This window comes from Vigna umbellata, chromosome 1 (assembly GCF_029865625.1).
Source record: "Vigna umbellata cultivar VRB3 chromosome 1, Vumbellata_1.0, whole genome shotgun sequence".
NCBI lineage: Eukaryota > Viridiplantae > Streptophyta > Magnoliopsida > Fabales > Fabaceae > Vigna > Vigna umbellata.
Window position 1 is genome coordinate 39,987,000 of NC_142165.1, and position 12,612 is coordinate 39,999,611.

The following is a 12,612-nucleotide window of genomic DNA, read 5'->3' on the forward strand; positions in this document are numbered from 1 at the left end:
CAAGACAATAAATTTGAGAGCCGTGAGCATTTATATAGTTCCCCATTAATGGTCTGGGCTTTATTTGTACAGTAGGCCCAAACTAATATTAAAAATCCAATTCTAACTTGAAAACATTTTGGTGTTTCATCTAGACCTCCAATACTTCCAACTTTTTGAATAATTTCGTTTTTAATCTTAATAAATGTTTTTTTAATTTTTTTCTTAATAAAGACACCTATACCTTTTTAAATTTCAATTTTGATTTTAAATTTAATAATAATTTAATTTAATTTAAAATTTTAATATTATTTAATATATATTTATATCTTAATAATTATTAAAATGTAATTTTTATTATTATAATTATTTATCTGATATCTAAATCCATATAAAAAGAATTTATTTCTTTTTCTATTTTATATTTAATATTTATTTAATTAAATATATTTAATATTATTTTTTTAAGGGTTACTAAACTATGAGTCGAATTTGTTTTTAGTTTCTTTTTCAAACTAAGCTAATTTGGTCATTCTCTTTAAGAAAACCTTAATTTTTCGTCCTGAAAAAACAGGGTTAAAGATAAGCTGAGGTGGCTAACGTTTGGCCACGTGTGATGACATGTTTCCTTGCTAACGTTTGTCACGTGTGATGACGTTTGATGACATGTTGTTACCGTTCAACTACATGTTTGAAGACTTCCTAATTGTTAATATTGTTAGTCTATCATTCCGCCTTTAACTGATAATATTGTTCGGCCTTTGACAACACATACTTCTTTCTCAGGGTTGAAACACAGGTTGTACAACATCCACTTATATGTTCAAACTCTTTGATTTAAATGCACATAATTAACAGTTAGAGGTTGAACAACTCTGTACAGTATGAAAAGTTAAATGTCGATGGCTTAGCCGAACAGTAGTTGAGGTGTAATGTCATCAAACGTCATCACACGTGACAAAAGTTAGAAAGGAAATATGTCATCACACGTGGCCAAACCTTAGCCACCTCAGCCTCTTTTTAAAGCTGTTAGTTTTTTTGGACAAAAAATTATGTTTTTCTAATGGAGAAAGACGAAAAAGTAGTTTAGTTTGAAAGAGGAACTAAAAACAAATTGGTCTAATAGTTTAAGAACTAAAAACATACTTAATCTTTTTTTAATATATTTTTAATTTTTTTAATTTTTATTATTTCTATTTTTATTTTAATTATTTATAATTATTATAATAATAAAAATTATATTTTAATAATTACTAAGATACAAACCTATATTAAATAATATTAAAATTTTAAATTAAATTAGATTATTATTAAATTTTAAATCTAAAAAAGAATTTTATAAACATTTATAAATTACATTTTGAAATCTGTTAAAAAATATAAAATAATTTTAATAAAAAAATAATTAAAAATAATATTTATTAAAATTAAAAATATAATGATTCAAAAAAAAATTAAAGGAGTAGGTGAGATGTTATCACCATTCTCAACGTCCTCACCACTATTGTCAACATTCTCCACATTCTCACCTTCACCAAGTAATAGAAAGAAACGAGCCTTACAATGATGGTTTGGGTTAAATTTTTCATCACAATATAGCAAAGCCCTTTTTCACGATGAACGTTGATCTCAGCTTGAGATAAGTCTTTATAGCGGGTATTAGCAGGAGCTGGCACAAAAGAAACTGGTGTGCAGGCTGTCACGGAGGTTGAAGAAGACATTATAAAGGATGATGTGGAAGAAACTGTGATAGGGGTTCCAATTCTGCCGTATTCAGATGAGAAATGATTATCTGATGTATGACACTATCATATTTTTTTTTTTTATTATCTGATTATCTGTTATATGAAACTTCTAATTGATGGAGATTGTTATAAGATTTTTTTTTTTAAATATCATTAAACCGATTTCGAAATCTTTTAATTAATGGAATATGTTTATAAATTCTTTTAAAATTTTGTTTTTAAATTTAAAATTTAATAATAATCTAGTTTAATTTAAAATTTTGATATCATTTAATACATGTGCATAATTTAATAATTGTTAAAATATTTTTTTATTATAGTAGTTATATTAAAAAAATAAAAGTAAAAATAATCAAAATAATAGTAATAATAAAAATTAGAAAAACAGAAAAAATAAAAATACAAAGAATAATAATAATATAAAATCTATTTTAATACATTTAAATATTTTAAATTATATTATAAAATTAAATTAAATTAAATATTTATTAAATTTTAATTAAAAAAAATTGAAAAAAAAATTGTTAAAAAGATCTCGAAATTCAATAATATGTTAAGGGATTTCGAAATTTGTTTCAGATTTTTTTTAAACTTTATTTTAAATTTAAAATAAAAATATGTTATTATTTAATATATTCATTCATTAATAATTATTAAAATATTATTTTTACAATTATAATAGTTATATTGAAAGAATAAAAATAAAAGTAAAATTAATTAAAATAAAAGTAATAATAACAAAAATATAAAAGAAAAACAAATTAAATTTGATTTAATATATGAAATTATATTAAAATTTTAAATTAGAATAAATTTGTATTAAATTTTAAATTAAAAATAAAGTTTTAAAAAATTTGTTAATCGAATTTATGTCTATATTAACGAATTTCAAAATTCGATAAGATATGTTAATAAATTTGAAAATTTGTATAGTAAATTTTTTAAAATTTTATTTTTATTTAAAATTTAATATACATTCTTAATTTTATTTAATATTTTAAAATTATTTAATATATATTAATATTTTTAAACTATTTAATATATATTAATATTTTAATAATTATTAAAATATTATTTCCACTATTATAATAATTATAAAAAAATAACAATAATAATAATTAATATAAAAAATGATAAAAATTATAAAAATAAAATAATAAGAATAATAATATATAAAATTAAATAATTTTAAATTTTAAATAAAAAAAGTTAAAAAATTTATTAAACGATCGTTAATATTAAAATCCGTTAAAAATGTTAAGAAATTTTGATAAGCAGAATTTTAGTAAGAAAGAGAAAAAATTAAAAAGAAATTGTTAACTTTAGTCATGGAATTTTTTGAAAAATTAAAGTTGCGTTATGAAATCTTGGAAATGCATATGAAAACGTTTCTGCAATGTTAACTTGCAACTCATGGGCCACTTCTATTATCTTTGCAAGCATCTCCTTCTCACGTAACCCTCACATTTCTGAACCGTGCCACCGTCTTCGGCGGATCGAGTGTAGAAGAAGAGAATCGAGTTACGTCCGACAGGTTAGTGTTCATTTCAACTACTTTGAGAATTAGATGGATCTATTATGTCATATATGCCTTCTATCTATAACTGAGTTTACCAAACACAATCATTGCGGAATCGATTTCATGGCATCTTTCACCAAATTAAAATTAATGTTTGCTGTTTTTTTTAAAAGTTATGATGAGATGGAATTAATGGAAATCGAAATAAGACCAGCATGATTCATAACCTCTGAGACGCTAATAATTGAGACAAATTCTTTGCCTTTATTATTCTCTGTATACCTGCGGCTACATTAGGGTTTGTTAGGGCTAGAAACCCTCTTCATATTTGCTCTAATGATTGATTTATTTTGTCCTTCTTGCACAACGAATATGTCAAATTACACGTAACACTCCAATCACTTAAGAACAACAACAAAAAAACAATAATGGCTTTTGAATCTGGTCTTTTGATTGATTTACGTGGGGAAAGAAAGTTTGGTATGTGGGATAAAGATGTGGAGTATATAAATGATGATGGACTGGATGTGTTAGAGTAATAGAGTGAGTAGTTGGTTAAATTTTGCAACTCAACCTGCTTTAGGAATTTTACCAAAATTGAAAATACTTTAAGTTTGCCAAGGTAATAATAAGTAGATTAGTAGTGAGTTCTAAAACTAACTTTTTCATTTTAAATTTAATGGGCTTAACGAGAAATTAAGGGAAAGTGTTCCAATCATGGACAAACCTTTGGTGGATCTTTCTAAGTTTCATTTGTCATCTATCTTTATAGACCCTTCTTTTTAAGCCTACTCAAAGTTTCCTTTGCGGCCGCAACTGCTTCTTTTGTGGATCCTCAGTGTCTCATGAGATTCACCGCCTCTTTTTCGTCACCTCCAAAACATATATTGAAATTCATGATCCACTGTTTTCTAATGACCAAGTATTAGAAGTTACTTAATATTCTTGGAATTACCTCCCATGGCTTGTTAGGATGAAAAATTCAGTATCAGAAGCTTTTCTCCATTTATTACAAATCAGTTCTGCAAAAACAATTTTGCAATTTTGCACATCATACATAATAAATGATACAAAATCCATTGATATATATATATATATATATAAACATTCAGAACGCTCACCGCTAGAGAACAATAATCAGCCAAATATTCTTATAAGGCATAAGATGAAGGTTCTAGGATGCCAATAATTTGTCATGTACATTGGGTCATTAACTATGTGTCCACTGTGTCAATGCCACAAAAGAAAGAAAGAAAGAAAAGATTGTAGGGACATTGTCAGGATCAAAATTTAAATGCATGCATATATAATACTTATATCATTGGCTCGTTTTTAATATGATTTTTAAAATTCCTAAACTAACTAAAAATTGAGAGGTCCCTTTATTTTATCCAAATTTGAATATTTTCTCTGTTTTTTTTTGTTTTGAAGACAGTGGTTCGTTCCTTTAATTTATACAATGAAGAGTTAAAAGATTCTTCTACTTAGTATATTTTTTTATGGAGATTTTAGTAATTGTTTCTGATATCTTTTTAAGTTAATGTTAAGTTAGAGGTGGATATTGGATGTAGACTAGTTAAACTATACCTTTAAAATTTTGGACCTTTTATTGTATTTTTCAGAGATTACAATTTAATATAAAATGTATAAGTTTTAATAAATATTTTATTACTAATTTTTAATATTTAATTTTGTAAATTTTATTATTTTAATTTTAAAACTATTCATATTTTATATTTTTATCCAATTAGTTGAGAATTTGTTAATGTGTGGTGATGTGATCTCTGAGATTCTTTCGTTGTGTAAATGGAATATGCATTTTAACATGAATCCAACAAAGCTTGTATTATTAATTAAAATATTATTATATATATTGTTGTTTGGATTTTGTTATACCATGCCATATGTATTTATTTCTTTCCCTTGCTTTCTCCATTCCTGATATAAGGTGATAGTGGAGAGTGATGGCCGAAAGTTCTTCAATTGACCCGCCTGAATTTCCATTAAAATCAAATTATAATGTCCTTGTCATTGATACTGACCTCAAAGTTCTTGAATTCATCGAGAAATCATGCAACAAGTATTCTCATCAAGGTTAGATATATATAATATTTTATTCGTTATCATTCTTTAAGAGAAATATTTGTGTTTTTTTCTTATGCTTTTGAGCTGTGTGCAGTTAAGATATGCTCTGAAACTTCAAGTGCGATCAAACTTTTGCTGGAAGAAGAAGTAGAGTTTGATTTGATTATCATGGAACTCCATATGCCAATGATTGATGGCTATGAATTTCTGGAAATGCTCGATGATGAAGCAATTGATGTTCCTTTCATCAGTAAGTAACTAATCTTTTACCTTTTTACTTAAGTTTTCAACTTTTGACTGTTTAACCATCTGTAGTGATGTCTGAGGATCGTACTCCGCTTTCCCAAAAGAAGGCTTTTAGACATGGAGCTTGCGATTATTGGATTAAACCCTTCTTTAAGCATGAGTCTTTGTTCGAGAATAAGAAGTTGTGGTCACCTATGTATCGACATCATTTCTACTTCAGGCGCAATATCTTGGAAGAAGATGAAAAAAGTGATGAAAAAGGTGAGACAGGTAATAACTCTGATGGAGAAGCCGAAGCCGATGATGATACTCCCCATAAGAAAGAATAGCCTAGTATAACAGACTACTGCAAAATATATAGTTAAGAAGTCAAAAAGCTGCCATAGCTGAATAAAGAGACTGTGAAGAATATAAAATTACTATTACTATTAAAATAGTTCATTTCCTTCATTAATACATTGTTATTCTTATTCTTATTCTTAGTGCGAATAGTTTCTTTAATTTATAGATCGAAGAGTTAAAATAATTTTCTACCGAACATGTTTAAATGAAAATTTAAATCAATAATTCAAATTATTATATTGAAAGTATATATATATATATATATATATATATATATATATATATATATATATATATATATATATATATATATATATATATTGAGAGAGAGGTAAAGGTGAAGGTGAGAGGCGGGGTGAGGTAGTAGGAAGAATGCTTAATATTTTTTTATTACTCACTAATTGTTTTCATTTTGCCCATAAATATAACAAGTAGGAACAATGTTTAATATTTTTTTGGTTACTCACTTGTTTTCATTTTACCCATAAATTTAACCTTTCTTTTTAAAATGAATATTTCGATGAGAAATTGTGCTTCTATCCAAACTCAATAAAATAGTGTAATTAAAATAGAAAAAAAAATAAAAGATAAAAGAAAAACAAAACTATTACATAAATTTGTTTATATTAATGATATTACCTTATGTTTAAACTCATATTCTACATCTAAACTAACAAAAAATGAGATAATAAAATCTAAGTCGTGTAACAAATTTTAGTTCAACGAATAGTATGGAGTATAATAGCTAAAGGAACAATATAAAATTAAATTAATATTTCAAACCAAAAGAAAACAAACTATCCAATTTTCGAATAAATTTGTGTATTAAAACTACACCTAAATACTTTTCTTATAACTTTAAAAAAAAAAAATTCACGACAATAAAATAAAATTTAATCATACAATTATACCAAAACAACGTAAGAGTGAAACTATATGGGATAATAATCAAGCAAATGCAAGAATACATTAATTAAATTTTAAAACAATAAATAACCAAAATAAAAACACAAAAAAAATAAAAACTAACAAAACCAAAAGTCATTAAATATAAATTAAAAAACACATAAAAATAATTAAATTTTTGAGACAATAAATGATCGAAACAAAAAACACACAAAATAAAATAAAATAAAAATTAACAAAACCATAACCCATTAAATAAATTTTAAAAGAATAAAAAGAAAAGAAAAATAAAAACCAGATTTCAAAATTCAGTTGAGGAGTATACTAAATTTCAAAATCTATTGAAATTCGAAATACTACGTCTTTTTAATTGAATTTTAAGATCCCTTAATTCGACGCTGAAATCCAATGCTTTAAAATTTTTTGAAACTCGATGTCACGCTTGCCTAAACTATTTTTAAAATTCAATATTTACCTCTAAATGTGGGAGATCTATTAGGGATTTCAGCTACTAAATTCCTTCACCCTTAATTATTCAAAGATAGATTAAGAACTTGTACAAAAGTAAAAAGAAAATGAAAATTATTAGAAGGAAAATAGAAAGAATAAATAAAGAAGAAAAAAGTATTAATAATTTACTTAGTCAAAAGTTAAAAGTAAATAAGAATATTTTATAAACTCAAATATATCATTGAATCTCTTAATTATAAAAACAATTATTTAAATAAGGTGTTAATAATTTAAATAAAGTGTTGTTACAATATATAAATATTTAAAAAAAATATATAATAAAGAAAAGTAAAGATAACATAAGAGCGAGACGTGAAACACTAATGTATATATAGAATTTATCTTAGCGAGCTTTATCTTTCTTTTTATAGACATTTAAAATATATCTAAAAGTTGTCATTTTAACTTGCAGCTAAGATTGATTCTCCTTACACCTCCACACTCTTCTCCCTACCCTACCACATTCGTTATTTACTCTTCCGCGGTTAAAAAAATTTGCTTTTCACACAACTTTCAACCACTTATTAAAAACGGTCCCCACTACAAATTGATATTCAACCCCACGAATGGAAATCACATTTGTTTCTCTTTCATTTTGCTATTTTTCCTTCACTGCGTGTTCTCCGTGCTCGTGCTTCTTTCCTTGTTTGAAGGTAACTGTTTCCTATAAGTGGTGCTAGAAGGTGGTCTAGTGGTAGTGGTGCTGGTGGACGAAAAGGTCTGGTGGTAGTGGTGCTGCAGCAAGAGAGGTTCATCTCAAGTGCGAAAGGAGGAATGGAAAACCCTTCAACGGATATGAACACTTGTTGATGGAGGAAGGTGATAAGGTGAGTGATTTTTTAGCCAAATATTGTTGATTGCTAATCAGATGAAAGGTTGTGATGAAGCCGTTACTGACCTCGTGATAATTGAGAAGATCATGAGATCAATGCCTCTAGTGTTTGATCACATTGTGGTAGCAATCGAGGAGTCGAGAGATCTTGAGAAACTCAAGATAGAAGAACTTCAAAGCTCATTGGAGGCATATGAGATGAGGATGCGGGAAAGAAATCTTGTCAAACACAATGATCGGGTGTTAACGGTCCAGCACGTCAAAGGCGAAGGAAAGAAGAAGTTTAAAAATTGGAAAGGTAAGTCCACTGCATAAAGAAAATGGAAGAACGACAACAGAGTAGATGATCAAGAAGAAAGAAGCGATTCTTCTGAGAGAAAAGGTGGTTCAAAAAAGAATTATAAGGAGAAAGATAGGAGAAATATAATGTTTCACATGTCACGAGATGGGACATTTTTCACATGAGTGCTATTCAAATAAAGGTATTCAGAATAAGAAAGTTCAAAACAAGAAAGTTCAGAACAAGGAGGCTCATCTGGTGAAAGAATAGTCTGATTCAAAACCTCTAATTCTCATGGTTACAACCCCTTCAGAGAGCTATGAGTCTTTAAACAAATCGTGGTATTTAGACTCAAGGTGCTCAAACCACATGACGTACAATAGAGAATGGTTGATCGATTTGGATGAATCAAAGAAAAGCAAGGTCAGAGTTGTAGATGACAACACGTTGAGAGTTGAAGGAATCATAAATGTCATCATAAAGAAGAAAAACGAGCAACATGCAACAATAGAAAACATTCTTCTCGTACCAGAGATGAAGTGCAACTTGCTGAGTATTGGTCAACTGATAGAAAAAGGCTTCACGATGATTATGGGAAACAATGATCAAGTGGAAGTATTTGACAGAAGTAGGAAATTGATCTTGAGAAGCAAGATCTTTAAAAACTGTACTTTTCGGGTTTGCAAGGATATGGTTGAGAACTAGAGATGGCATCTTAGGTTCGGGCATCTTAACTTCCGAGACTTGCAGCAACTGAGCAAAAAGACGATGGTTTATGGGTTACCAGATATCATCATACTAGAGAAATCATGTGAATCCTGCATTATTGGGAAGCAAGCCATAAGAACTTTTCAAGCACAATTGGAGATGAGGTCTAAAGAATGTCTTGAGGTAGTACATTCGGACATATGTGGTCCGCTGGATGTACCAACGTTTGTGGGAAACAGGTATTTCATCTCTTTCATCAATGAGTTTAGTCGAATGGAATGAGTGTATCTCATAAAGCAGAAAAGCGAAGCTTTAGAGACGTTCAGAAAGTTCAAAGAACATGTAGAAAGAGAGACCAGAATGAAGGTTAAAGTTCTTAGAACCGATGGAGGAGGTGAATACACCTCGTTAGACTTCGAAAACTTTTGTAAAAAATGTGGAATAGTTCATGAAGTGGTCACACCTTACAATCCTCAACACAACGACTTAGTTGAGAGAAGGAACAAGACCATAATGAACATGGCCAGGTGTCTGCTGAAGGAGAAGGAAGTGCCACATAGGTTGTGGGGAGAAGTGGTGTCGACGGCTGTTTATGTGCTCAACAGGTGTCCAACGAAGAGGCTAACAAACAGTGTGCCACATGCAATCTGGACAGGTACAAAACCCTTAGTCAAGCATTTTAAAATCTTTGGTTCCTTGGCATTTTGTCACATTCCAGATCAGAGGAGATCAAAGCTTGACAACAAAGGAAAGGCTATGGTGTTCGTTGGTTATCATCCGATCGGTGCGTATAAGCTCTATGACCCTATCAGGAGAAAGATGGTGATAAGCAGGGATGTGTTGGTTCTTGAAGATGATAACTGGAATTGGAAATGCAACCAGTCAAGTTTGAAGAGTACGAAAGTTGTGATGCATGTGCCGATACAGGCTATATCAGAAACTGGAGAGGCTAGTGAGAGCGATGCTGGAAATACAGGCTCTGGAAAAGTTATAGGAAGACCGAGAAGACAAACAACAAGACCCTATAGGTTCTCCGAGTACGAGGTGTATTCTGATGCTGGAGTAGATGAAGAAGGTGATATAATTCACTTGGCTTTGATGGCTGGAAGTGAACCATTGGATGTTGATGATGCACTGTCACAATCAATTTGGAAGGAAGCTATAATTGAAGAGCTGAGATCAATTGAGAAGAATAAAACGTGGAAGTTGATTGATCTGCCACCTGGAAAACAAAGCATTGGAGTGAAGTGGGTCTTCAAGAAGAAGCTAAATCTGAATGGCATTGTATTGAAGCACAAGGCTAAACTTGTGGCAAGAGGCTTTCTTCAAAGATAAGGTGTAGATTTTATAGAAGTCTACGCACCTGTTGCAAGGTTAGAAACAATTCGATTAGTAGTTGCTATTGCTTGTGCCAAGAAATGGTTATTATTTGCACTTGACGTTAAATATGCAGTTTTGTATGGTCCTTTGGAGGAGGAGGTTTATGTCCAGCAGCCTCCAGGATTCAACAACAAGGAGAAGAAACATCGAGTGTACAAGCTGCACAAAGCACTCTACGGATTGAGGCAAGCTCCTCGAGCGTGGAACAAGAGGATCGATGAATTCTTTATCAGTCACAGGTTCGAGAGATGTGTTGTAGAGCATAGTCTGTATGTGAAGAAGAATGATGGAGATGACATAATGATTGTGTGTCTATACGTTAATGACTTGTTGGTGACAGGTTTCAACTTGAAATACATTGAAGAATTCAAACAGATGATGGAAGCATAATTTGAAATGACAAATCTTGGAAGGCTCAGCTATTTTTTAGGAATGAAGTTTTCACACACTGCTGCAGGTTTGGTGATGCATCAGAAAAAGTACGTGAAAGATTTATTGGAGAGGTTCAAGATGACTCAGTGTAATGATACCAAAAATCCACTCGAGGTTAATGTGAAATTAAAGATTGATGAAGAAGGAGTGGATGGAACAACTTATAAGCAACTTGTTGGATCTTTACGGTTTTTATGCAATAGTAGGTCAAATATAATGTTTGGAGTGGGCCTGTTAAGCCGATTCATTAGCAACCCTATGAGAAGTCACTTGACTGCAGCCAAACGCATATTGAGATATGTCAAAGGGACCGCATACTATGGTATTTTGTTTCCATATGGCATGAAGAAAAAATAGTTGAAGTTGGTTGGATATACCGATTCTGACTTTGGTGGTGATCAGGTTGAGAGGAAGAGCACATCGGAGAACATTTTTTTCATAAACAAGGCGCTTGTCTCGTGGAGCTCTAAGAAGCAAATAGATTGCTTTATCAAGCAGCGAAGCAAAATATATAGTTGGATGTCATGCTATGTGTCAGGGTGTTTGGTTGAATGAGGTTCTGAAAGATTTGAAGGTTCAAACCGAGAGATCAATTGAGTTGAAGATGGACAACACATATGTTATAAGTTTGGCAAAGAATCCAGTAAACCACGGAAGAAGCAAACACATTGAAGTAAAGTTTCACTTCTTACGTAATATGGTGAATAAAGACAGAATTGAGCTTCTTCATTGCAGGACTGATCTACAATTGACTTATATGTTTACAAAAACACTCAAGCTTGACAAATTTGAGTTTCTCATAAAGGAAAAGAAAGGAAACTCGAGTACCAACATTGAATAGCTTGAATTAAGGAGGTGTATTAGATATATAATTCAAGCATGTCTGTTTCATCTTAGACAGTCTACCGTTGTACCTCTGAGCTTGTTTCACTCTTGTATATAAGGACTCTCCCTCTGTTTGGAACAACAACTCTCTCAATTACAGAATTACTTTCATTTTCTCTCTTACGCGTATTCTCTGCCCTTCTCCTTGTATCTCTCAGTTTCATTCTTTGTGTGTCTTTTCTTTCTGCATCTATCAACCAATACAAAGATATTATGAAAAATAGTTGAAAAGTGATCATAACAAATGAAAAAAAATACGAAAATCTAAATGTAAAATAATAAAATAAAACTCTAAAATCAAGAATTTACACTTTCTAATATAAAATTTAAACACTGTACCCTCGACTTTGGAAGATTGAATCTTTTATGATCTAGTTGAATTAAATGATTTTTAATAAAATAATATAGTTATTGTTCAAACATATTAATTAATTGAATCAATACTATTATATATATATATATATATATATATATATATATATATATATATATATAAATTCATTATTTTGGTACGACTATTTATTCAACCGTATAGCCACATACATGCAAAAAATTTATTAACTGCCTACCAATTGGTTTTCTCGTTATCTGTAAACTCTAAACGTGATAAACATAGACTAATTTTTCTCTATGATTATTAGTGTTTTTTTTAAGAACAGATAAAAGTCTTTCTAATACAATATTATCAACTCTTTATTTTGTAAAAAAAAGTAGTTTGATAGTTAACTTTTTAAATATAGACTTTTTTTAAAAAAAGTATGAA

General features: G+C 29.4%; 2 protein-coding genes across 2 annotated transcripts; both read left to right on the forward strand.

Moving 5' to 3' along the window:
- Positions 1–3,101: 3,101 nt before the first annotated feature.
- Positions 3,102–6,050, forward strand: LOC148205335 (two-component response regulator ARR14-like). The gene is made up of 4 exons (XM_088110406.1): positions 3,102–3,258; positions 5,192–5,337; positions 5,423–5,578; positions 5,644–6,050. Exons 2-4 carry the CDS (start codon positions 5,208–5,210, stop codon positions 5,901–5,903), a joined length of 546 nt encoding a protein of 181 aa, XP_087966532.1. The 5' UTR covers positions 3,102–3,258; positions 5,192–5,207; the 3' UTR covers positions 5,904–6,050.
- A 2,150-nt stretch (positions 6,051–8,200) lies between these two features.
- Positions 8,201–9,149, forward strand: LOC148205336 (uncharacterized). The gene is made up of 2 exons (XM_088104319.1): positions 8,201–8,462; positions 8,758–9,149. The coding sequence occupies exons 1-2, from the start codon at positions 8,201–8,203 to the stop codon at positions 9,147–9,149; spliced, it is 654 nt and encodes a 217-aa protein (XP_087960445.1).
- Positions 9,150–12,612: the final 3,463 nt, after the last annotated feature.

Coding starts and splice junctions, on each gene's coding strand:
- LOC148205336 (XM_088104319.1), top strand. CDS start 8,201: ATGAAAGGTTGTGATGAAGCCGTTACTGACCTCGTGATAATTGAGAAG. Junction 8,463..8,757: donor GAAGTTTAAAAATTGGAAAG/GTAAGTCCACTG, acceptor CAACCCCTTCAG/AGAGCTATGAGTCTTTAAAC.
- LOC148205335 (XM_088110406.1), top strand. CDS start 5,208: ATGGCCGAAAGTTCTTCAATTGACCCGCCTGAATTTCCATTAAAATCA. Junction 5,338..5,422: donor CAACAAGTATTCTCATCAAG/GTTAGATATATA, acceptor AGCTGTGTGCAG/TTAAGATATGCTCTGAAACT. Junction 5,579..5,643: donor AATTGATGTTCCTTTCATCA/GTAAGTAACTAA, acceptor AACCATCTGTAG/TGATGTCTGAGGATCGTACT.